The sequence below is a fragment of the Thermobia domestica genome, chromosome 12, assembly GCF_964235325.1.
Source record: "Thermobia domestica chromosome 12, izTheDome1.hap1.1, whole genome shotgun sequence".
Lineage (NCBI taxonomy): Eukaryota > Metazoa > Arthropoda > Insecta > Zygentoma > Lepismatidae > Thermobia > Thermobia domestica.
The window spans coordinates 226,706,880-226,734,866 of NC_137465.1; the positions used below are offsets into that span (position 1 = coordinate 226,706,880).

The 27,987-nt window shown below is 33.0% G+C and overlaps 1 protein-coding gene across 3 annotated transcripts in view; it reads left to right on the forward strand.

Annotated features, from left to right (window-relative positions):
• LOC145667071 (ABC transporter G family member 20-like) overlaps positions 1 to 27,987 on the forward strand; it is a 112,175-nt gene that overhangs the window by 59,967 nt on the left and 24,221 nt on the right. For all 3 annotated transcript variants that reach the window (XM_081734775.1, XM_081734773.1, XM_081734776.1), the window contains 5 exons: positions 6,632 to 6,824; positions 11,252 to 11,438; positions 15,829 to 15,950; positions 20,203 to 20,270; positions 22,630 to 22,718. In XM_081734775.1, the coding sequence (XP_081590901.1) occupies positions 6,632 to 6,824; positions 11,252 to 11,438; positions 15,829 to 15,950; positions 20,203 to 20,270; positions 22,630 to 22,718 (659 nt within the window). The remainder of the gene's footprint in view (positions 1 to 6,631; positions 6,825 to 11,251; positions 11,439 to 15,828; positions 15,951 to 20,202; positions 20,271 to 22,629; positions 22,719 to 27,987) is intronic.

A 27,987-nucleotide genomic window follows, 5' to 3' on the forward strand; every position in this document is an offset into this window, starting at 1 on the left:
ACTTCCGCAACAATTTTTATAGAGGTAATTGGTGAGTACTTCAAATTATATGCCCGTAGCCAAACTCCCTCTATAAAAAGTGTTGCGTGAGTACCTTAGGATTCTGAAACATAGATTTTTGGATAGGGCACATACTAGTTCCTAAGTGAAGTCTTGACCCGACTACGGTAGGTCCCATAGTTTTGGAGCTATAGACCTTTAAAATTCATTTTCCAATGTTTTCGGCACCCTATAACTCCGAAAGGAAGCATTTGTGCACCCTGGTTCGTCTATGATTTTTGTTTCATCTTGGTGTAAGGAATCACCTCCCAAATGTTGTCGATGTTGTTTTGAAACACCCTGTATAATATGTTACTTAATCTCTTAGGTGATATTGTTCCAATTTATATACTTATATTACCATTATTCTTAATATTTCAACTTCTGTATGAGGAAATGTTGACCATTACCTTAATATCAAAAGTAACTTTTAAAAAAATACAATTTTTCTTATTATTACTTTCAAGAATTTTCCATGTCATGAGAGAGAATGAATCCACGTTTTCGCAAGGGCAGTTACTTATGTCCTTAACTATGTTATTGTTCAGTTAATTGCACACTCGCAACCAGAAGCATAAGATCTCCTTAGTGAAGTTATAGACGGCCAACAGATATCGCGCAGATATACTCGTAGTAAAATAATGATGATCTATGATTGCTAATTTAATTTCAGAGAAGCTGAAATGGTATAAGAAAATCAAGAGGTCCTGACAGCAACTGCAGTTATCGGGAAAATAATTAGTATTAAGTTTCCCTTAAATCTAAATATCCCTTTTTGGGTTAATTAGGCAGAACAGGAATTAGGCAGAACAGGAATTCCTGTTATGCCTCAAGATAAGATTAGATAAAAAATGTGTTACAAAGTGCTGGAGGGTCATTAGGTAGAACAGGGAGACACTGAAAATTGAAGTTTGAATTTTTGCATTTCCTCTCACCCTATATTCTCCAGTCAAAGCATTTTACCTCATATTAAATGAATTATACTTTAACATAAATGAATAATTGATTTTTAAAAAAAAAAAAAATAATACCTAAGTCTTTAGATTTAGCAAGTAAAAAGTAATTTATTTCCTTTTAGTGTTATATTGCATAGACAGATTAGTATTTTGTGCCCTGAGCATTATACAAACCCACTAATCTCAATATCACTGCGGATAGTCTATCACGCAAGGATCAAATCCATAATGACTCTCATAGGACTACATAAGATGAAGATTGTCAACATCTTCGAAGCAACTGGACGAACCATTTGCATCAACGTACTCGATTCCTAAGTTTTTACTCTCTACGTCTTGATGATGATAATTCAAATAATTCTTAAAATTTTGTGTCTTCCAGACAGTACATGAACAGTCTGAGTAAATATATAAACGAGTTTTTGGTAAACCAAACTCCTTAATTTACAAATAAAAATAAAATTCTACTATATTGATATATATATATATATACCTAAGATAGACCTAATCACACGAGCATATCTATACAGTAATATATTTCCAATTCGACCACCGCATATTACCTAAAAGTATAATATTACTATTTACATTTTATACATATCAACAAATATACTAACACTTTATTCTTTCATATATTGTAATGTATCAAGTTAAATAATTTCTCATTTCCAGAATTCAATATCATCCAGTTACTTTGAAATTTTCAACAAAATCCAAAATTCGGCAAACCCATATAACATCACTATTCAGAAAAAAATATAGTTAAGTAAAAACAGAACAAACATATGTTTCGCAAGTAATAAAATTCGGTATAAATTTTAACGTGTTTTTATATCAAAGAATGAAAAGATATTCTTAAAAATAGGAGCAAAAAAAATGAAAACTTTAAATGTGTTATACGTAGTTCTATATTGAGAACCAGCTGAGCAAATTTTAAATATATAAATATACGTACAGTATATTTAAAGACAACATAGCACTTAAATTCTTCTTAAAGAACACTTAAATTTAATATATTATTGCCTCTATAAATTTTAGTAAGATACCATACTTGAAGGAATATTTCCTCAATTTTTCAAACTCTCAGTGTTGGCTATGGTTTTAACTTACACCTCTTTCATTCACAAGAAAGATCCAAGTTGAAATTTTTATTCACGAGATTTTCTTTATTTTTCTTCAACAAACGATTAAAATGTTGAGCTTCTGGTCTTTGTTCAACTATTCAAATTTACACTTCATTTTTAACATTTACGCTTTTTTTTTTTTTTTAATCAACTCTGTGCATAAAATTTATAGTTAACGGAATTTCACAGACATCACTCTAGACTGGTAAAATGAAATATATTGTCTCGAAATTTGCTTCATTTCATTTCACTTACATTTTTAAACTAAATAGATCATTTACTGATTTCATTATAAAATCAAATTTTCCTGGTGTCAAACTAAAATTGGAAGCGACCATACAGAGAAAGAAAGAAACTATACCTGACGAAGACTAACAACGCAAATTAATTCTAGAAACCAGTAAACCGAATTCCTCTATGATTTTAGAAAATAGTAGACGAAAAAAAGGTGTAACATAGTATCTTTCATTTAAGTTTAAACAATATTTATTATCATCAGTAAATACAGGTAAATAACTGGTACAGTTAGCACAGATATATTGAGTGCAAACTACACATATATCGAATTATCAGTAGCGTATTTAAGAGGGCTTCCGGGCTTAAGCCCAGCCCGAATTTTATTTCTATTTTTATTTATTTATTTATTTTTACTATTTTAAAGTAAATGAAATATCTTACAGAATTTTCAAATTTCCAGGACTAAAGTTAGCACAGCGCCCCCCTTCCCGAAACGAAATCGTAAATACACCACTGCGAATTATATATCATTATAATTCAATAAAGATAGAAGAAATAGAAGAAATGTAATAGTTAGGAAAAGACTTATAACCTCTTATGTGACAAACTTGTTTGTTGCTCGTTGATGAGTGAGAATTATTGTAAATGTATGAAATTTAGTCAAGTTTCCCTTCTCAACAAAAGTATGCATATGTCATATTATTTTAAGATACTTTTTTAAAAGGCCAAAGCAAATGGTCGGCAAAAAATAAAATAAATGTAGCAATGTTGAAGAATGAACTCTCCGTAACATATTTACTGAATCTTTCTTTGTATCTTCGTTATTAATAATTTCTGTCATCGTACTTATTCTGCATATTACTCTTAACTTCTTTTTTTTAACCTAATTTCCATCCTTTTATCTTTGACAACGAAATTATGGAAACAAATTACAGTATTTCTATCTTCTTTCAACGAAACTGTAAACACTAGGCAGAAATGTGGACCTGTAGATCCTTGCAAATGCACTGTGGTAAGAAGGAACGCCAAGCAGAGAAAAAAGAGCTCAAGATGTAAAATCTACTTGCGGAAACCATGTAAGAAAGAAATATGGAGGTTCAAAGTTGTGAGAGAACACAATCTGTAATGAAACGAAATTACTCCTACACTGCAATCTGAATATGTTATTTATTCAGCACACACGAGTCTATTGTTGTATGTATTTTCTAATAAATACAGAGAGCTCCTAGTGGCCATTTTGTATTCTTTAGTATACAAAACATTTATTTACAAATAGTTTTTACAGTAGAAACAGAGCCTTCCAAAGACAATTTGCCGCCCCCTCCCTCTTCTCCAGGAAGAAGAAATCTTAAAAGTTACGAATTTAAGCACGCTACTCCATCATGAACAACGAAAGCCAGGGAAAGGGCACTCGCAGTTAGAAATGCCTAAACAATCTCGCTGCGTCTGTCTTTTTTTTTTTAATAGTAATCTATTATATTAGTGAAAGATAAAACCAACACATCTGCAGACGAAAGATGGTAATCCTTTTTATAGAATTCAATATAGAGCTTCAATCTCAATATATCAGTTTGCAATTACAATGCAACTAGCTTTTTCTTTATTCCTTGATTTTCCTTCTACATCTGTTAATTAAAAAAAAATTAAAACTTGTTTTCACCTTCAATGATAAGGAACTTGTTTGTGACAAAGACAAGACTGGTTTTCATATCAAAATTATGATAACTAACTAAATGGAACAGGTTTTCTCTACTGTTCGAGAATTGAGTACTTGTATTTGACAACAATCAAGCATTTTATGCTGGGATTTGTTTGACCATTTTGCTTTTAGTACTGTCCATGTAACCTTAAACTAATGCGACCTATACATGATTTATGAATGTAGTATTCAAATAGTCAGCTTAGTAAATATAACTACCATCATCATGAAGTCTGTTTCCAACAAGAAATGTTTATTTTAAATGATATAGTTACGACATATTTTGCCGCCCCGTGCAATTACCTGAGTTGAACATATGGTAGAGCCTATTCTGAGTAGAAAGACATAAAATGACCGATATATGTTCGAAGCACTGGCGCAAACCTCGGGGGATGAGAGTGACATGTCCGCTCCCATCTTGGAACTGGGAGGATAGTCACCCCAATAATTCGATTTGAAATGTGTTTTTTGGGGGAAAAAAATGTAATGATTTGTGTCCGATTGCCACAAAGGAAAGTGAGATGAAATTGATGTCCCCCCAGAATAAGCCTCAAATCTCCTTGCCTCTCAATGTTGAGGATAACTGTGCTCCCTGATCCTACAGAGCATTGTTTTTGAATTTCATAAATATTTTGAACATCGCTATATATAAAGATAAAGATTATGGGAACAGTCTTACCCGTCCTCCCCCTCCCCTCAATGTTGAAGACAGATTTGCGCCGCTCGTTCGAAGTGTCCATGGTTGGATTTTCAAAAGAATTAAAAATGTAGAAATAGTTTTAAATAATACAACGCTTTTACCGTTGTACTTTAATTTCTGCAAGAATTTTCTTTCAATTGGCTTTGAAAATATTTAAGTGACTAAACAACGGAACTTCTTATGTTATATAAATTTTAGTATCAACAATTTCATATTACAGTGAAACCTGTCTATGTTGGCCACCATCGGTTCCATCCAAAAGTGGCCAACTTAGACAGGTGGCCAACTTACAGAAATAAGTGTGATTTGTGTATTTTTAGAATAGGATTTCTAGTATTACTTGATGGTAAAATTTTAATAAGCAGTGACACGACAGCTACTTATAAATAATGTACATAGAGTAATCATAAAAATATACAGTACTAGAAAATATTACTATAGTATGCAAGAGCGCCGATTTCTCTGTAAATTTGGGGGGCCCATTCAGATGCAGAAGGTATATATATATGAAGACAAATTGCACTCAAATTATACCAAATATTGTATACTCATAAATAAAATAGGGACCACATGAGCTTTGGGGGCCTGGGCCCTCTCGGTCCCCCCAGGATCGGCGCTCTTGATAGTATGTTTAATATACAAGCACACCTTTCTCTTCCTGAAAACTAGTCTGGTACATTGGATTATTCGGATTGAAAACACAATTACACAAACAACCATGAAATGGAAGTGTATGTACGCAGTTTATTAAAATTGATATTATAGCACACTGAGTTATTCAGATTGAAAACAAGAAAAGCTAAGTTATAAATTGAGAAATTCATATGCAATTTATATGACTTCCTTTCAGTTGTTACTGAATGGTGGTTCATTCTAGACATATTTGCTTTATTCTTTTTGGCAGATATGCACATTCTAATATTGTAGTTAACTACCTCTTGTTAATGAGTTAAGTGTTTCCCTCGGAGCAAAAGATGTTTTAAGAAAATCTTGAGGGAATTCATATCTCAAAACCTCCGCTACCTTTTGACATGCAGTCAGGTGCCAATAAATGACAATTGAGCTTTAACCTTGAGAATTTTCCGGAATTACTAAAGCTTCCCACTGATGAAAGGAGCCGATATAGCTAATGGTTTTACCAAAACAGACAGGGTAAACAAATACATACAACCATTTCCTGAATTCCTGTACGTGCTTTTTCTTGTTCGCATCTTCCTTCACCACCCTTTTATGAGGGTAGTGTTCTGGCCATTGACCTCCAAGAACAAATCGCGCCAATCTATGCTTCTTTGTGTCAGTCACAAATACAGAACATCTGCCTCTCATATGGGAATTCGAAAGAGTTAAGAAAAATAACAAAATTGTATTTTTCGTGGCCAAGATACGCAGGTAAATTTATCATTATCATCATAGGGTAAACATTGCTTCAGTGTGGCCAACTTCCAAGATAGACAGGTGGCCAACTTATAGAGTAGTAAGTAATGAATGTCTTATGGGAAAATGCAGGTTCAAGACGAACTAGGCCAAGATAAGCAGGTGGCCAACTTAGAGAGGTGGCCAAGTTGACAGGTTTCACTGTAATACTAAATTTTCATATGAATATAAGGGACGTGATATTTTAAATCGCGAAAGGGGTAAATCAATAATAATAATAATAATAATAATAATAATAATAATAATAATGATATAAAGAAAAACATAGCTCAACTAGTGCTGTATTTTACTTTAGATAGGCCTACCTCTCCTGTTTGTGTTCTCATGTAATATTAAAAAAGAAATACTTTTATTCTTTTAGACATACATTTTCCCCATAACTTACTAGCAAACAGCAAATTTTTGAGTTTTTGAGAGATACGCTTTTCTTTCCAAATTCTAGATTCTTTTTGTTTTCGCTTGTTCTTCCTGCAATTCAAGTAACACTTTTCTGCGTTGCTATTGGTGGAGAACCCAAATACGCTACGCTTCTGCTTGTAAATGATGATGCGAACGAAACTGTCTGTGAGGAAAGAAGAAGCTATCAATACAGTTGTTGGTATTCTGGTTTTATTAAACAAAGGCATGAAAGAACAGTAAGTATATACTCAGGCAGTTCTTACAAAGGTGAGATCAGGGCCGTGCCGTAGGGGGGCGAGCGGGGCGACGGCCCCGGGCACCCAAGTAAGGGGGCGAAAATTCGGGAGAAAAAAGAAAAAAGAAAAGAAAAATTGCTTGGAATATATATATATATATAGGGCGCCGTTGTATACTCTCGACCCGGGCGCTGATTTTCCACGGCACGGCCCTAGGTGAGATAAACATCATATGCCGTAAGACACTGAACAAGTGTATTTTTATTATGTGATATAGAATATGGAAGACTGTAAAGTAATCAGTAGATACTTTTATTAATTGTAGACTCAAATTTGCCTTTATTGTGGAGACTCCATATTGATTTTCGGCGGCAGCACATTAAATTCGGGTCTTAACTTCAATTGCATTTATTTTATACTATTTTCTAGTTTAATCTTTGACAATGATAAAATAGATTCGATTACTCTCGTAACTTGTCGAAAGTAAAAGTGTCCATTTGAGACGTAACTGTCAAATTTTTATCTTCCTAAAAGAAGCAAATTAGTATATCCAATAATAGCACACTAGTGTGCTCATAAGAATGAGTGAAACCAGTGTCTAAAAGATAATATTAATTCTTTAAATGAAATATGGAATGAAATCTTTAACGCTAAGAAGAAGGATGATTAACATATTGCCTGCCGGACATGAATCCCCCAAGGTTATGTACCAGGCCTTTTTCAGGTATACAAAACTGTATGAAATATGTGTATCAATTTTATGCACATGGTCTGCCAGGGATGTTACCTTGTTTATCAATTTGATACACATGGCAGCCAATGTGTTAATGAAAGTGAGTGGTGGTATGAAAATATTGGAAGGTACAGGAGAACCCTGCGAAAACCTGCGCAATACGATGTTGGTCACCATAAACTCACTTAGGGTGGGATCGAACCAGGGACTTGTAGCATCAGAGGCAAGCACCACTGAGCCACCACGGTGTTAATCCTTTCAGAATTGTGCTATAACTAAATCTGTCTATTAAGAGTTCCAAGGTTCATTGGCGCAGAAACAAAAGCTAGACATTAAAGGCTATCTTTATATATATATATATATATATATATATATATATATATATATATATATATATATATATATATATATATATATAATATTTAGAAGACCTTAACTCTGTCTTACTCGTACAATTTCAACAAGTCCTCTTATCTTTCTCGGCAGCTTCGAAATTTCTACTGTGAACTTATAGATCATATGACAGAACAATGACACTTTGTACTATTTGCTGATATTGCTCACATGAAGAATAGAGCTGCATCGTTTAATTGAAGATTTCAAGTTATGCTTCCTAACTGTTTATGTATACTATCGCTTCTTGTAATATCAAATTAAATACGCATTCCCTTAAAATAACATGTGATTTTCCGTCATAAGATGTAAATTTACAGTAAGAATTTTAAAGCGGCTGAGGAAGACAAGCGAACTTGTTGAAACAGTATGGAGATTTCAAAAAGTAAGACACATTCAGAGTTAGTTTTTTTTTATTTTTTTTATTATTTTTTTTAAATATATACAGTATGTTTAACTTTATTCAGACCAATATCAACTGAACTAATTTTAGTAAAGTTTTCACTAATGTCTGCTGAAATATCAGAATTGTTATAGGCTACCTATATCTATTATTACTATTAAAATCCAGGGAGCTGGCCAATAGCGTAAAGAATTTGTGAAAAATTGAATTGCCACATTTTCTCTCCGTTTCGTTCGTTTGGTTATCTAACATTTTCCATTAAATGAAGTAAATCTATCGGTTTTCGATATAAGCATTCATGACTTTAGAAAGTTTCCTTTTAAAGGCAATTTTGAAAGAAGATAAAGATCTTGAAAGTTCCAGGAATTCGAATTTGCGTTGATAAGTTTTCAAGCTGTGTATGTGTCAAGTGTTTTTTATTAATTATTTTACCAGCAACAAATAAATATTTTAGCTTATACCATATTCTGAAATGCAAAAATGCGGACACACTTCCGTCTGGCTAACTCGATATATAAACATTAACTTCCGACAAAAGAATGATAAATTTTATCTTTTACTTGGAAAACTTTTAAAATTTTTGGAAAAGGTATTAAAATATATGAAAATAATTACACAAAAGAACTTACACATTATCATCATGTTGACTTTACACGGTATCTATCGGTCACGAAATCAGAAAACGGTCATTAAAGTCAAGGAAAAGTCACGAAATTTAGCTTTCAAGTCACGATTTCTTTACCTTATATATAACTAAAATTTTGTTCTATAAATCATCAAAATTCACCGTCTATGGTCGGCTTAAGACGCTACCAAATTGCAAGCAAAGAACGCTTCTACCGCATGGGTGAAAAGTCGGCCTAATTCGCACATAAATTCACCCTTGAGATTGATCTCCAGCTGGCATCATTGAGCAGTGGTGATGCAACTCGCATCGCATCACCGAAACCACCTACGCTTCTAAGCAGTTTATTCAACTGTGAGGATACCAAATTTCTATCGCTCCAAGGAATAGCCTTTGAAAGTAGAGATAAGATAAAGATAAGTGCTAAACAATATTAGATACTGTTGTTAGTTTTTGGATGTTAAAGAATTTTATGGTTAAATAAAAGAAAAAATCACCAAAAAGTCACGAAATTTCATTTCAAAATTTGGTCTCGGGTTCAAACCCTGCTCCCGCCAAGTGAACTTTGTGGTGGACAAACACCGTGTGCGTGGGTTTTCTCGGGGTTCTCCCGTTTCCTCCCACTTTCTTCATTCCACCATTTCATTCATTACTCATTATCACCGTCTCCTTTAGCCTAACCGGCATAACCGTGGGACGTAAAACTCAAAGATTTCATTTTTATTTTTTTCATTTCAAAATTTTAGTAGACACGCTCCTTTACATATTTATAAGCATCATTTTTAGTAGATCCTTTGTTAATAATTTCTCCATCGTATGCAAGTAGCCAAACGTATCTTTACATGTGAGATGTCTTAAATTGAATTGACAATACACTTGGGCTTTAAAAATGTGGACAAATCAGGGCATTTCAAAACATGTATGTGAACAGAAATTTTTACTCTCAGAATGCGGATATGTCCGCATAAATCCTGATATATTTTAACCCTATCATGGATAGTATTTCTCTAAATATATATGTGCAACGCGTATTATTTTTGTATGCATTGAATTGTTATACTGCGAAAATCTGTTAAGCTGACCATCTGTCTAACTTGATCCTATTTTTGTAAATCGTGAAAGCTTTCTGAAATATTTTTTTTATTAATTACGGTGTTATGTTGGCTTCCTGTCTACTGTGGAACTTTGTCATATTCTATCACCTTTATTTCTATTATTCCAGTATCAAATTTACCTTTGGAATTTGATCATTTGAAATAACTTATTGTAAATTTCTTGTATGAGACTATGTGTTTGATTAGCGCCTTCTCTCTCTTGCTTTGAACCATGAAGGAAAACGGAAATAAAATAAAATATGACCCACGAATATGGTTTCTAAGCTAAGTTAGGCGGAAGATTAATGGAAGGGAACGATAATAAAAGAAATTGATGGAATGAGTATAGGGACGAAACAGGAGAACCTTGAAAAAATGGACACGATATTGTCCACCACAATCTTACACGTGATGTGATCGAACTAGGAACCTTCGCACAAGATGTGAGCGCTCTAGATGAGCCATCGTGCCTCCCTACCCCCTGCCTACGTGCCTCTTAAACATGAAGAAGAGCATTCTCAAAATATCTACTGTTCCTCAAAAGATCAAAATACATATAAAGGTGACTTGCAAATAGGAAGTCAAAACAACTTTTCTAAAAATACAGGAAGTCATGCACTTTTTTTTATGTTTGCCATCGGAAGGCCAAAGAACAGATTGGTGTTTGCTAATGAAGGAGTCCCAGATATCAACTGATTCTTTGCAGTTCTCATGGAGCTATCATTCAAAAAAAAAAAAAAAAAACTGAATTTGAACACTTACTTAACCATAAAATGTTGGTTTTATCGTATTGTTTCCAAATATATATATATATTTAATTCTTGTAGTAATAAAAGTGGATTTGAGAAAATTCAAACCATCATGTTATCGCGCATATTATTATATTATTTCTATAATGAAAATTATTTATCACTTTTATAGAGTCTTTATAATCTTCTTAAGTAAGGTTATTGCTTATTATTATTATTATTATTATTATTATTATTATTATTATTATTATTATTATTATTATTATTATTATTATTATTATTATTATTATTATTATTTGATTGTATGTTTTTTTACGTTGGCCAGATTTTAATGGTGCTAAAGCGAGAAAAACAGGCAGGCTACACTGTGAAAGTTTGTCATTGGAACTTACTATCTTATGTTTGTTCTTTTTCTATTATTGCATTTCAGAAAACAGATATTAATTTTTCTTTGGCCTTGGAAGAAGTGGAGCAATCGAAAGCAGCTGGAGCTGTTTGTATACCAGAAGGGTTTAGCAATTTCTTTCGTGATATAATAACCAAACCAAGCACTTTTCCAATGGATTTTCTTGCCTTACTAGGAAACATAAAAGTCACAGTAGCAGTTGATAATACAGGTGAATACCTAATAATAAAACGCAAGAAATTTTACTTAGTAGAAATAACTAACGTCTCCGCACTGGCGCAAAGTCCAGGGGGATGAGGGAACATACTGGAGAGATTGTCCCTTTTTTTTTTTAAAAAAAAAAAAAAAAGGAGAAATGTGATGATTTGTGTCCGACTGCCACAAAGGAAAGAGATGAAATTGATATTCCTTCCTGTGTAATATATAATAGGTTCACCTCTGAAATCAGATTCATCAACCGTTGTGAGTCTCATGTCTCTCCTTCCCTTTCCTCCGAATAAGCCTCAAATCTGCCCGCCTCCCAATGTTGAAGACAATTCTGCTCCCCTGATCCTCCACAATACTGTTTTTCAATTTCATAAATATTTTGAACATCGCTTAAAACAAATTATGAAAACGGTCTTACATCCCCCGCTCCCCCAATGTTGAAGACAGATTTGCATCGATGCCTCTCCGCTTCTAAATTTCAAATCTTTGTTAGTAATTTCAATAGCTAAAACTGTAATATTCATTAGAGTACCAAATAAGAATAGATTACGAAATTTAAGGTATTACAATAATCTATGAATTAAGTACACTGTCCTATTGAGATTACATACACCTAATGTATTACTAACTTTTTCCTATTGCTTTTTATATCTTCTTAATAAGCTTATATCATACATTATATATTTAATATTTTGTATTATAAATCTCGGCAGTATATAATTCATTTTCATATTATATATTTCTAATAACTATTTTAATGTCACCTAAATATTTTAACGATTTTTGTTATGTAAAAATGGTCGAATGCAGATCATTGTGCCAAACACTCCCAGTGAGCTTTCATTTCCGTTTCTGCCAAGGGTATACATAACCGTACTTATCGGCCTCCGCTTGAAACAATCTCAAACCAAAATTGAAAAGTAATATGACATGGACCACGACAATACAAAAAAAAAAAAAAAAAGTGAATTTACGAATTCCAAAAGATAATACTATACTTTACCACAGTGGTCGCTAAAGTTATGAAGCTTCTGAGCTATCTACTGTGGCCTACCAATCAGAAAAACTATCAACTTTTTTTTAAAAAGAAATCACATTTGTTTTTTGCCTATTAACTTACATTTCTAGTAAATATAAAATGAAACTATCCAAGTTAGCAAATGTCTAATATACACATGAAAAACATAACATTTAGCAAATGTCTAATATACACACGAAAAACATAACGTTTAGCAAATGTCTAATATACACACGAAAAACATAACGTTTAGCAAATGTCTAATATACACACGAAAAACATAACGTTTAGCAAATGTCTAATATACACACGAAAAACATAACATTTAGCAAATGTCTAATATACACACGAAAAACATAACTAGCACACCCTCACGCGTATACAATAAACTATGAGATGAGGCTGACAATTGCAGTTGCGTAGGATAAACAAGCAGTTGCTGTCATCAGCGCCCCCTGTCGTTAGCGTTACCTCAGTGAAGGACGCCAAATGGAACGTTAACGCGATCTACCGAAAATGTCCTCGCGAGCTATTAGTCCAGTACGAGCTACTAGGCGATCACTGCTTGGGGACCCAAATATGCAAGGAGTACTATTGATACAAGGAATCCAAGGTTTATGGGTACTATATTGTACAATAAACTTCCTCAGAATATTCGAAGGACAGAACAAAAAGGAGAGTTCAAGAGGTTAATGAAAACTTATCTGTTGCAGCACTGCTTTTATTCTGTAAACGAATTTTTAGATATGTAAGTGAATTTGTCTATTGATAGTTTTGGGTAGCATAGTAGTTTAATTCAATTGTCTATTGATAGTTTTGGAAATATATATATTGTTATGTACTGCTTTTTATATCGTAGATGTAGCATAGTAGTTTAATTCAATACGTATGTATTTGTCATTACTACGTATTTTATATATTTGTACCTTTGACGAGTCTTATTCATACGCACGTAATCGTGCAATATGTATGACTAAAAAGACGAAATAAATGAATGAATGATAATAACATAAATGACACACAAAACGTGAAATCTAACAAAATCTGCGAAAAAGATTTAACAAAGTACGAGTCTATATAATTTCTTTAAAAAAACAAAAAAAAAACTGTAGATTCACTACGGTGCCACTGAATAAATACATAAACTTAGCATTTATCAGTACTTTGTTGGTTGACTGAAATGAAGTTTTGCACCCCGTTTAGTACCGAGCCTATATAAAACGTGGACTTACAGCTTAATAAGATGTATGAACCACATGAGCTCCCGCCGGGAATCAAAGCCGTAAACTTTGTAGTAGTAAAACTCATATTGTATAAATAAATATCACAAATTCTTCGTTCTGAATTGTTCAGGAGAATCTTAGAATATACTCGTTCTGTTCCCTTGGCTCTATGGTGCGATTTTAAAAAGAAAAAAAAAAATCGCATTCACTTTCACATACCCAACTCTTTGGTCAAAATTTCTTGAGCTATAAATTAGTTCGCATTTCAATTTACAACTGACCATTTCAAATGTTAAAAGTGAATATGAACTGCCCAGAGTTCTAATTTCTTAGAATATTTTCTTCTGTTTTCCCCTTCCAATGTCTTTCAGAACACTGTTCGTCTTCCACATTTTCCGGCCAGTTGAGAATATTTTATATTCTTTGAAAGATAATATTTTCGATGTAGCATACATTCAGTGCTTCTTGTTTGTGTGTTTGAAATTTTACGTAAATTTGTGTTGAATTTTCACTAAGTTTAACCCAAAATTTGATTGCCTAACCTTGATCAAGATTTTGTTTAAATTTTTCTACATACAAACGAACCGCAAACTGAAAGAAATGGTTGCAGTCTGATCATTACTCAAGACACAATTTCCAATTTGCACTAAAAGTACGGAGGGATGTAATGATTTTCAACTTATGTGTGGTCTTTTTTCACAGTGTTGCCATGTAAATACCAGGGTCGGCTTCAGGATTTTAATTTTGGATTTACATATTATTATTATTATTAGTAGTAGTAGTAGTAGTAGTAGCAGCAGCAGCAGCAGCAGCAGTAGTAGTAGTAGTAGTAGTAGTAGTAGTAGTAGTAGTAGTAGTAGTAGTAGCAGCAGCAGCAGCAGCAGCAGCAGTAGTAGTAGTAGTAGTAGTAGTAGTAGTAGTAGTAGTAGTAGTAGTAGTAGTAGCAGCAGCAGCAGCAGTAGTAGTAGTAGTAGTAGTAGTAGTAGTAGTAGTAGTAGTAGTAGTAGTAGTAGTAGTAGTAGTAGTAGTAGTAGTAGTAAATACCATCGGTAACCAAACGATCAGAGTTCTCGCCTCCGGTGTGGAAGTTCCAAGGTCGGTTTCCCCATTGGAATAGGTGTAGTTTTAGTCCAACGTTTTCTGTAGATCGATATCTAAATAGCTCAATGCTAAGAAGGAATTATTAACCTTAAAACAGTGTTATTATTTATTTCTCGTCCATTTTTTTTTTTTTTTTTTTTTTACGTAAACGTAAAACGCAGAATTTATAAGTTGTTACACCTACAAATGAAAGAATTAAGCTATTGTTTTCCATACTAGTGTGCATACTTACTAGTTGCATAATGTCTTTCTCATAAGTAAATCAAATACTTTCGTTTTATGTTTCTTAATATCATTAATACACTTAATAAACATGATGCATTGTGTACTAGCAGTATATTAAATATTGGACTATATATAAAGCATGTATATACTATCTAGTATACATATATTAATAGTTTTCTGGTAGTATAAATACATGATTTTGTTTCTTAACCCTCGTACTAGGTATTTTTTGAACGCGGACTATCTGAGGGGTCATTTTGTAGCAAAGGAAACAAAAGCATGTATTTGTCGCAGAAGAAACAAATTAGTAACTCTCACAAAAATCTACAAGGACTGAAGTGAGCACGACACAAGATAAAACTAACAACTATTGATTATGCTGCCATCTAGTAGTGACACTTCTAAATGTCAATCAAATTTCCTACCAACGGGGAGGGGGTACTTGGTGCCCATCAACTTAAAATAGCAAAACCGCCAAATTCAGAAAAAAGTGGGATACTATTATTTATTATACTGCCATCTAGAAGTGACACTTTTAAATGTCAGTCACATCTCCTATCAACGGAGGGTACTTTGTGTCCACCAACTTAAAATAGCAAATTTTATAAGACACACTAACGTTCAATTTGAAAAACCGAAAGGTAGACTATATGCTTTAGCTAAACATGATGAGCAATAACTTTCTTTTTTTAAAGAAACAATTAGAAGGTTAATTACAAAAAAATATACTGAAGTGGGCACAAAGTACCCCCCACTCCTCCCCGTTAGTAGTCTGACGGCTAGTTAACTGTACATTATTATTTCTATAGTGATAACTTTCTTTGCAGATAAACAAACTGAGTATTACGTAAAATGGATTGTAATGGAATCCTACAATGACTTTCTAAAGGAATTTGCAAAGAGTATAGGAATTGATGAAACATTTCTGACAGATTCTGTGCCTATCCAGGTTAGCTTATTCATTTCTTTCTACGTTTTATTTATTTATTTATTTATTTATTTTTCTTATTTAATATGTTAACAATTTAGCTAAGTTCAGAGATGCCGATGTATCATTTAAGAGCTTTAAATATTACTTCATTCTGTATGTCAAACAGGGGCGTCATTTAGAGGGGGGCAGGAGTGTGCAATCCCCCCTCCCCCCGAAGAGCTTGAGGAATACATATACTTTAATTGATTGTCTACTATAATTGATTGTCTACTAACTAGTACAAAATGTAAGTCTTATGTTGGTGGTACTCTTGCCCCCCTCAAGCAAAGTCTGATATGACGCCCCTGATATCAAATAATACATTTTTGACCCAGACTGTCTTAATAATCTGTAATACTGAAGCGATACTTTAGTATAAATAATATCTGCCTTTATTTATAAAATTTATGTAAAGTTCGTCTATACAACAATTAGTGACAGAATTTACAATTTAGTGAAAATTTTACGTTTTATAGTTATTCAGTAAATATTTTACGTTGTACAGAATCACAACTGGATGTAATCATGAATAACTTTCATAAAGGAACAAGCAGTTTTGTTACTTCAAAACATAACTTTTTAGTCGACAAATTTAAAGAGTAAAAGGAAAAAATTAAAACTAATGTTTGGTACATTTATTGTGTATTTGTCAAATATTACTTTGTGATATGTACATAGGACAATTTACTTCGGAAACATATTTCAAGGCAACACAAAATTTATATTACATAGACATTAGCTTCATATAGTTCGTAACGAAAGAAATTAGCATATTGTAGACAGTGGTGTCGCCTTGTACAGTTCATAAAATTACGTGAACCACCAAATATTATGCGTTGTTTATTGTTCCTTAAGAAATATAATAATACTTAGGGTTATATTATCATATTGTTTCTTTTCCTCCTGTTATTATTTTTTTCTCTAATATATTAGGTAAACATTACGTAAATATTACGTAAACATATACCAGAACTTTTCTTTAAATCGTAGTTACGTACACTCTCCGCTTGCTTCACGTCTTTGATTTAATACTTTCCATCATACTACGTTTACAACATAGCTACGAACATGACGGCCTATTCTGTGTGTAGTCTAGAAGGACAGCGAGTCTAGGGAACTGTGGTCTTCCGACGTTCGAAAGAGGATTTGAACGTGTAGTGTTGACAACTGTTGTTGACTGATTTCCCAAAATGTGACGCTTTAAACAGAATCAAAAAATAGACTTTGTTTGCAACCAAAAATATAATAGTTTTTTAGCGCGGAAGACACGGGTTCGATTCCCGGCGGGAGCTCATGAGATTCGTATTCTACATTAAGCTGCAGGTCCACGTCTCACATAGCCTCACTGCTGAACGGGACGCTAAACTCAAGTCAAATCAAATATAGAATAATATAATAGTATATAATTACTGCAACTCATTTTCTCAATCAATTATCTGAATTTCTTATTGTCTCAATTTATTATAATAAAAAGAAACTAACAAGACAAACCAAGTGATTGCTTTTCTAGGTTGTACCGAAGGGGAGGGGAAGGGGGAGAAAAGGCGGAGGTTTAGAGGTAAGTGTTTGCACCACCTTACTTGAAAACCTCTTCCTCCGAGATTCTTAAGTTAACGCAGGATCAGATGGCATTTCAATTTATTTTCAAGTATATATTTTTTTTAAATAATATGAATAGAAAAAGATTTTTCTTTTGGGTATGGTTTCCTTGTGCAAAAAAGAAAAAAATGAATATTTGTAAGAAAAATGAACAGCTATGAAAGTAGTATTGTACTTTGTATAACATTGTTACAAAGGTAAAATCTTAGGTGAACCTGAACGAAATGTCAGAACTGATTTTCCTATTTCAACAGCCGAGTTAACACATGCAAAACAGGGCGCATATTGTCATTTAGAGTAACGTAAGTTCATATGTAACATTTTTGAAAATAAGCGTTTTGTGATGTAACCTACTTCAGCTCAAAGATTATGTTTGATGCATTGAAACATGATTCTCTCAATGCGTTTCAAAGTGGCAAATGTGAAAAACTGTTGTATACTGGTATATTGGTTGATTTATAAATATGTATTTATTAGTATTTATTATATTTTTTTACATAGATTCGTAGTGTTAGCTTTTACTAAAATATTCTCTCAATACTAGTGAATCTTACAGAAGCTGTAATCATTAATTCTGTTGAGCAATTGCAAAGTACTGTATATCATTTATAGTATTGACGGAATGTGAAAGATTAGAAAGAAGTTAGAACCTCATTAGCCGAAGTTCACTGTTATCTTGAAAGGAGTACATATCATCTAAATCTTAAAGCTGATTTTACGAAGGCACTTAATGCTGACAGATTATAAAACTAATTCTTTTGTTTCCCTTATCTGTTATTTTGAGATTATTTACAGTGGATCTGAACAAGTGCAAACGCATTTGATTGAAAAAGTAAAAGAATACATTCGCTATGAGAACTGAAATAAACACATTAACACTACGTTAAATATAAATAGCGTGAGTACTCCAAGTATCTTATCACAACCCGATTGTAATAAAGTTACATTCGTTTTTCGATTGATTGCATCAAATTCTGGACGCATTTGAACTTGCTCTATCTTCCCATTATGAGTGTGAAGATTTAGATAACTCTAGTGATTTCCGTGGTTTGGTTGACTTCATTAAATATCTTGCTCTTCTCGATAGTCTAGTTCCTAGTGTGTCACTTTGATGCACGAGGTCCCGGGTTTGATTCGAGTATCGAACACACTTCATTAGTTTAGAACTCACTTTGAAATTGTAGGTCTCATGCTGTCTAACTGCTGACAATGGACGTAAATACAAAATAAACAATCATGAAATATCTTAACACAGCAATGCAAGGCCATATGGACAAAGCGTCTGTAATTAAAGCATTTCTGCAGCTTTCATAACTTACTGCATATCATGTTACATGTAAATTGTTAACATATTGCACAGGGAATTTAAAAGCAACATATATGGCAGTTCAATACAGATGCCATTAATGCATTGTCGTGATGTGCATGGTAAATCCGTAGAAATATATTGGGGCTTTATGAATCTACTGGCGAATACAAAGCTCTTGAAAATCATAGTAACTATTCTGATCTCCACTTCAGACACTGAAAAACGCTTTATTATATTAACTAGTATAGAATCATTAAAAATGCCATAACTCAGATTTGTCTCAGTGCATAGTCTGTGATGCCAATAAAAAATGATAAAGAATAATCTAGACTTAAAAAAGAATTATAAACAAGTTTGCTGCTCAGAAGAACAAGAAAATTGACTTATGTACAAATAAACAGAAACATTTGTTATGACTGGGTGCTTTTTATTATAAATGGGCTTATGAATGATTACTTTCATTAATTTTATAGTTTTGCTTTTTGTTCATATCTTGTCCATATTTTGTCAGAAGTCACAATCTAATGAGGAAATATTTCATGTTATTCCATACACTCAAAGAACTGCACACTTCCGGACTGCTATTCTTGTTGGCCGATGTTAACTCATATGGCACTCAGAAGTCCAGCTTTTTCTCCTTACTGGTTACACGGACCCACCGAACGTCTGGTATGGTGTATGTCTAGCTCATCTGCAATGGCACGAATACTTTTCCGAGGGTCTATTTCCACGGTGTTGTTCAGGAGTTCATCCGAACATCATGTTGATCGATACCCACAGACGCTCATTTTCCAATACTCTGTCCTCAGAATGAAATTCACAAATGAACAACGAATAACGCGTTCAATAACCATTCCTGGCCCAAATGTATTTTTATATTTTTTGTGACGTGTTGTGCAGAATGTTTCAGTTTGAACTTATACAGAAAAATTACTCAAAATTGTGTATTCTTCATGATGAACTTTCACACAACCCTGTTCAATAATGCCGCTGACTGTCTGGGACTCCAACCAGTTTGCTGGAAGTGTAATAAGTTTGTGACGTTAGACGCGTGATCTTAGTCTATTCGTATACTGTTTCCCTGAGGGGAATTTCCCACAGAAGTCAAAGTTAACATTTCATTCGGACCAGGATTATACAATACCAGGCTTATATTTATTTTATCAATGACTACACTAACTTTAGTAAGTTTAATCATGTCAATAAACTTCGCAATTGAGCGTTAGTCATTTACAGAAAATGTTGATAATATATATTAATAATTATTATATCAATCACTACTATGTTATTATATTATATTAACCATTGTTACTTTTTTTCAAGTTCGTAAACGCTGTTCAAAATGTTACTTTATCATACACTGACTTCGTAGCACCTGGTGTTATGATTAGGTAAGTTTTGTTTGATTTTAACTACAATAACTCAATTTATTTATTTATTTATTTATTTATTTATTTGTCATCAACACAACAGGCATAAGCCCAATTATAGTGTTGGTGCATTACATAATACATTTACAATAGTTTTCTTAAACATATAGTTCATATTACATATGTCAATTTCTTTGTGTTCGATACATATTTTGTTATAAGAGGAGCATATATTCGTATATTTATTTATTATAGAGTGGCAAAAAAGCTGGAACGAATAAAATGAACTAGTTTAAGAATTCGTTGTATGTATATGCTTAAGGATTCTACTCGAACTTAAGTTTTAGGCCATTTACATAGGATAGTTACGAGGGACTACTAAGCCAATATAGTAAGAAAAAGATGGAGAAGCTATAGAAGATGGGAATTAAGGAATTTAAAATTATAAAATAAGGAGTAGCATGTTCACAATAATTGAATAATAATGATCCCATGCTCAAGTCAGTTAATACTCTTCTATCAGTGTAAAGCTATTGGACATTTTGTAATCAAAATGTTACATCCTAAACAGGCGTAAAAAATCGATTTGTTTATGAAAACCTTAAATAAAATATGGTTTTCTATATTCGTAATCTAATAACATTGAATTATTAAATATGACCGTAACGAAATAAAGAAGAAAACGTTTGGAATTGGAAATCTGTAGTAATGCCACTGATAGATACAAGTTCAAACCTTATAAAAGAAATGTGGAGTAATTTTTAACAAATACATTACTTTAATGGAATATATCTTAAGTCAGGATTCTTAACCTGATTGTCAAGACAGCTTAGGGGTGACACCAGGGCCGGATTAGCCCATCTGAAGGCCCGGGGCTAGAAAAAATATCTGGGCCCTGCTGACTTCGCCTAATATATTTCTGTGAAAGTACAGTAGCAAAGTTAAGGGACTATGTTTCATATTTTTGGTATATTTTATCTTATGATGATGATTGTATCTTGTATGATTCTTTTTAGACAGCCAGCTGAAATTTTGATCAGAGTGGAGGCCCGCAGACTACAGCCTCTCTAAGCCCCTCCCTCAATCCGGCCCTGGGAGACACGAAGAGAAGTGAAAAAGAAATGAACGTGATTCGGATCTACAGTAGTATCGGAAAATATATATATTTTTAAAAGATTATTTTGAATTTCTTTTAATAATCATATTTTTATTTCCATACTATTTTCAAATTGAGCCAAGAATGTTAAACAAAATTTTAATAATTAAAGAGTTGTTTGAAACAATATTCGAATGAAAAACAAATGAAACTGGTAAAGAAAAAGATCACATTGCATATGCCCAATGTTTATATTTGTATTTTTCATGTATTTCACTTTTTAATAGTTTCCCTGACACTAAAGAATTTTTCAATAATTTCCCTTATGTTCCGTGACGAAAAATCAGGCAAATTATTGAAAAGTTCTTTAGTGTCAGGGAAATTACTGAAAAGTGATATATATGAAAAATATAAATATAACAAAAACTGTAGATTGAAGTACAATTCAAAATGAAGGCAAGTATGAAACCTAAGCCTGGTAGGATTTCACTAAAGATATACCACATTGACTTGATCCCTAGTCTTCCGTTGCAAGCGCTGCTATCGGCTTAAGGAATTCCACTCGCTTTCTCTCGCTTAGCAACATCTGAACCCTTATTTGCTCAACGGGTGGGTGTGTGAGGGTGTGAGCTTTAGTTCGCATTTTTGCCACGGCTCAAGACATTTTGGCAGCACAATAGTTCACCAATGCCCGGTTCAATTTTCGTGACGTACATTATCAAGTTATTCTCAACTGACAACCAGTTTCTGGTCGTAATTTCGTAATAACTGTATCGTGTTTGCTGGTAAATCAACAATAGAGAGAATATTTGCTCGGTAATTGGAAAGGTATTGGTTTTGTTCTGGATCCTTTGTTATTGTTGTTGTGGAGTTGCACCGTATATGTGTGTGTAAGGCTTACACATATATACAATATAAACGATAAGTAATAATATTCTAAAATATTATTACAAACCGGAAATTATTTATGGCCGTCACTGGTAAGAGGATGTCATGAAAAGGCGGTCGTAATGTGAAACCGTGTTAAGCTTTTGCATTATTTTCATTGCGGGTTTATTATTTGAATATGCCAGAAATTATTTATTACAAATTTGAAAGTTTCATTTTGATTTATTGATAGTATGAACTGTAGTGTAGCAACTAAAACTATATTTACTACTGGATGAATGTTAATAAAAAATAGTTTAAAAAATAATATACAGAAAGGGTCATAATTATTTCTATAGTCTTAGAAAGTAAAGGTTTATTTGATTTATGGTTCCTTTGATTTTCTTTTAATTTCAGTATAGTGTACTTCTTAGCGGTTGGTATTACGGCATTGGCATTTATAATAGAAAAGAACCAAGGCCTGCTGAATCGCTTATATGTAGCTGGTAAGTTTATATATATACACTTGAATTTACGTTTGTCTTTCAAAGGTAAAATAATTATCAGTATGATATTTACCAATCGTCAATCTTTGTTGGCTTATCTCTAATTAGGCTAAAATTTCAAATTCTAAAATAAGATTTCCTTTCTCTTTCTATTTCTAATTTAAATGAACGAATTAACAAATATTTAAAATAAACATTTCAATTCTCTGCTTCAGTTCTCGTCGAATATCTGTTTGATATATTTATGCAAACGGAAAGATTGTGAACTGATTGTGGCAAGATAATTATCCACATGACTGTGTAATTTTGTTATTTATATGTGACGTCAGTCGTATGATGGTGTTGTTAGAGTTGCTACTTTTTTAGTTGGCTGTGAATAAATTGTTCAAGAAACAAACAGGATAAGTTGACACTAGCTAAGTTAGCGTGAGAACACAATTTAAGTCGTTTTGAAAAGAAGTTAAATGAAATTGTTAATTTTGACGTCCCACGATTACGCCGGCTAGGCTAAATGAGACGGTGATGATGAGAAATGAATGAAATGGTGGAACAAAGGAAGTGGGAGGAAATTGGGGGAACTCAAGAAAACCCACGCACACGGTGTTTCTCCGCCACAAGCTCAGTTAGCGCAAGCTGGGATGAAACCAAGGACCACATGCATCGGAGTTCAATGCTCTACCACTGAGCCACCGTGGCCCTTAAGTTGTTTTAAGTTGAATATGTAAAACTGCATAATATGGGATCAAACATTAAACACTCCAGATAGCTATTTACATACAAATAACTGTCCTATTTTAGAAAGACACTTTAAACGTTAAAGAATATTTTAAAAAGCATTAACAAGAATATATCTACTGTTAATTTTTATTCTCTACAGAATTTCAATACGTTCTTTCCAGTATCGAAACGAATTACTTTGCGTGGTAGTTTTTCTCACTAATTACTAGCATGTAAGGACGCTACAAAACATATGCAGTGACTCACTAGACACATAGCAGTATTTCATTTGAAAGTACATCCCATATTTCCATTCCTTATATTATTATTATTATTATTATTATTATTATTATTATTATTATTATTATTATTATTATTATTATTATTATTATTATTATTAATAGTAGTAGTAGTAGTAGTAGTAGTAGTACTGTTGGCGGGTCTTGAAACTAACAGGAGATCCTATCCCTCCTTACGTTAAGATCTGAAAATGTTTCTTTCACGTTTCTCGATCTTCAGTTTTTCCTTTAACTTCCAATATTTTCTTCCAAGGTTTCCACAGACCTGGAAAATCATGGAAAGTCACGGAATTTTCTTGCTGTCAGGGAGAATCAGGGAAATCATTGAAAATTTCGTTAAAATTAAGGAAATTATTGAAAAGTTCTTTTATGTCAAGGAAACAAAGTAGTTATTCTCGATAATGAAAACAACTTTGAAATAATGTTATTTGGGATTTAGAGATCAATCAATATAACAATATAGAATAATAGGTTACAGATGCATTAAGTCATATGAAGGTGTGCTAGGTCATGATTTATAATTAGGTTCTTAACTCTGAAATAAATTGAGCTCCAGCATCTTGAAGTGTGGCATCTCTGACCTTCTGAGCTGAGATACATACCTCTTTGTAAGCAACTTAAAAAAAAAAAAAAAAAAAAAATAATAATAATAATAATAATAATCAGTTCGACTCGTTTACCGTTTACATATACTTTGAGCGTATATTCAACTGTAAGTCTTCAACACAGGCGATTTTAATTTTTAATTTTATTTTTCATTTTATTTTATTTTATTTTTAAGAGTATTGTTTCCCGTGGTTGCACATAAATTTCATGAAACTCTAACAATAGTCTTCGGAGCTAGATCGTGTAACTTTCAATAACTGATAATGTGTATACCATAATTGCGTGTATGATCACGCATAATTTCGACATAGGTGTACCAATTTTGTCGATTAACTTTTTCGTTTGAAAAAATATGTTCTTGCTGTGGTTTCATATAAATTTCATCAGAATCTGATTGCCATTGGAGCTAGAAAGTGAAACTTCTCAACGGTTGATAGGGTTACTATCGTACTTAGCTGACTACATTGTGTGCCTGCTTAAGCATAACTACAACACAGATGTACCGATTTTGACTTCTATTTTTAAAGTATTTTTTATTGCAGGTTCAATATAAATTTTATCAGGATCTAATGAGTCTTTTGAGTTGGATGGTGAAACTTCTCAATAGCTGATAGCCTTAATATCGTATGTATATTCACGTGTAATTCCCCGTATCGCATAGACTAACTAAGATGTATATATATACATGACTCATGCATGACCAAATATACATGACTCATGCATGACCCTATATATATATATATATATATATATATATATATATAGGGTCATGTATGTTTCGTAGGCCGACCCACTTTTTAGAAAGTTAGTGGCCTACTTTTAGTTAGGCATCTAACTAAACTAGAGGGTTACGAGAAAGTGGAAGAATTAAACAAACTTTTGTCAGAGAAATGGGTAAATCTTTGTCAGGAAAAATTAGGGAAAGTCGGGGAAAACAGTCTACAAAAATCTGTGGGAACCATGTCTTCTGCTTTTTAAAATCATCGATCAATTGTGTTCTTCTTCCTATACCTCGCTTTCCTTCCATCTTTTCCCTTATGGCGGTATGGAGAAGACTTCTTCGCAAAATGTGTCAAATCCAGTTGATTTTCCTACGAAGAATGCTAGTTAAGAGTGTCCTCTTTTCTTCTCCCCTTACTGGTTTCAAAACACCTTTGTTTGTTACTTTCTACATCCATTTTATCTTCTCCATCTTCTTCTAATACATTTTTCGAAGCTCTCTAAATATTTATTCTCTAACTTCCATAATTGTAGAAATTAACAAATGTAGACAAACCATTCAACTATTGTAAATTTATATCTACAAGCAACAGGATTTATATAAGACTCTCAAATGTCTCGTAGATTTCTTTTACTTTTAACTATCTTTCATTTCGAGCATCATATTTATGGATAAATATTATATGGACAAATTAAAGTTACAGTGCTGTAAAACACATTTTTCTTTGTTTTCAAGAAATTAACGCAAAAGATATTGTCACAAAATCGGCAATAAAATAACTGCTTCTTATAGCACTAAAACTTTCAGTACCATCTGTTTGCAATTGAACGAAGCTCTTACTTCTGTTTTCTGTTAGCAGGTCGACTTAACTAGATCTAGTTTCTGTGTCGAAGTTTTCTTTTCGAAAAGGTGACTTACACCTCTATAACTTTAGCCCGTCCATGTGATGTACAAGAAAAAGCAACTGATAAACTCAAAATTAATGTAATTTGTGGAGAAAAATATTTTTGGAACAAATTATCTTTTTACGAGGAAGGATCAGAAACTAAGGTTACCAGGAGGATATTTCTGGAGTTGTGTCTGTTGTAGAGGAATGAGAAGTGTGTGGTAACTTTAATACATGGAGTTGGCAACTCTGCAGAATTTCATCCACCCGCCACCTGCGGCGCTAGTTGTAGGTAAACACAAATTGCTACTCATTTGGAAAACTAGTCTCGCGAAGAAATCCGCTCAGTTATTCGATTTCTGTGGGCGGAACATGGAACCGCCGCTGAAATTCACTGGCAGCTGGTACAGATCTACGGTATCGTCAGCATTTCGCAGAATGGTATTGAAGGTTTGCGACTGGTAGAGAAAATGTCACCGCTAGGTATACAGTAGGGATGGCCAAAAATTTTCGGATCCGGATATCCCGGATCCAGTGAGATCCAGATCCGGATCTCGGATCTGGATCCGAAATTCGAATCTCAGATCTTGATTCGTATCCAAACCTGCATCTGAAATTGTGATGATAAAATTGAATATCTAAAATTCGTTAAAACTTTTTTTTAGGATTCGCTGATATAGTAGGTTGTTGTGCTTTTAAATGTTTCCATAACACGTTTGTGTTACATTTGTTCTTTATTTTATTTTAACCTTGCAATATTTACATGTTGCACTTTCTGTCGAAGTCTCTTTAGTAAAATGTTTCCCAGTTTGATTTCTTCCCATTTCAGAATATAGTGAACTGTCTGAAAACTGATGTAAATGGTAACAAATTCTTCTGTTTAGCTCCTCTTCGAAACTTAATGTTAGCTTCACATTGAAAATATTTATTTTATTCTTAGAAAATAAACTTTCTTCTTTTCTCATATACAAATGAAATATTTTTAGATAAGGCCCTTCTAATCGCAGGGATAGTAGACAAAACAAACTCTTTATTAATAGTAGTTTCTGACTCACGAGTCCAACCACTAACAAATGTAATAATGAATATCTTTCACTTCGAAGGTATATACAACAAAAAATATAGACTGGTTGGCGTGGAACAACAGTAGATTTTTAAACATACACACGAAAATTTCAGGAGAGCGATATGGTTGTGTTCGTTGTATGACTTTGTTACCTAACTTATGGCTTGCCCTTCTGAGGTCGGGAGTTTGTTGAAGAAGTAAATATAAAAGAGATTTCTGTTATTTTTTCTTCACCCTCCTGGCTTCTTTAATCATACATTGCAGGACATAACCAAAACATATCCATGCATCGTATCATTGAAGCGTTTTGTGTTTTGTATTAAAGTGTTCAAAAATATTTAACATATTCGCATTTGTTCATGTGATTTCTGGTTCAATTCTCGGTGGGAACATACATGAGAAAATTGAAACCTGAAACAATATGACAATAGTATATAAAAGTCAGGAAATTGATATTAAAACTTTAGCTATCTATTGGGACTGTAAGGCTGTAGTTAAATTAACCCACACGTTTCGTGAAGATACATTACGTCGTTATTGTTTATTTAGTATAAGCTACCAGATACATCCTCAGAGACCATTTTAAAATTGTAGTAATCAACAGATGAAAACATTGGAAAAGGAATGAAAGGAAGGTTGCCAGAGCCTTAGACCAAGGTACTAATCTGTAATAGTGAATAATCTGTGAAGAATGTGGAAGAGTTAAATAGTGAGTAATCTGTGGAGAATGTGGTATAGCAAATAGTCTGTGAAGAGTGTGACACTACTGTCAATAGTCTGTGATGAGCATGAGGATGGCCGGCTTTGGCATGAGTCAAAGAGTTCGTGGGAGCAAGAATGAAGTTGGAGTATGCAAGTGGGCTTGTTAGAAGTACTGTGAAGAATATTATTTAGTAGCATGGGGATAAAATTTAGTAAAGTACTTTTGAAGTTTGTGTGCATGTACCCGTGTCCGTAAATAAAGAGTACCTTAG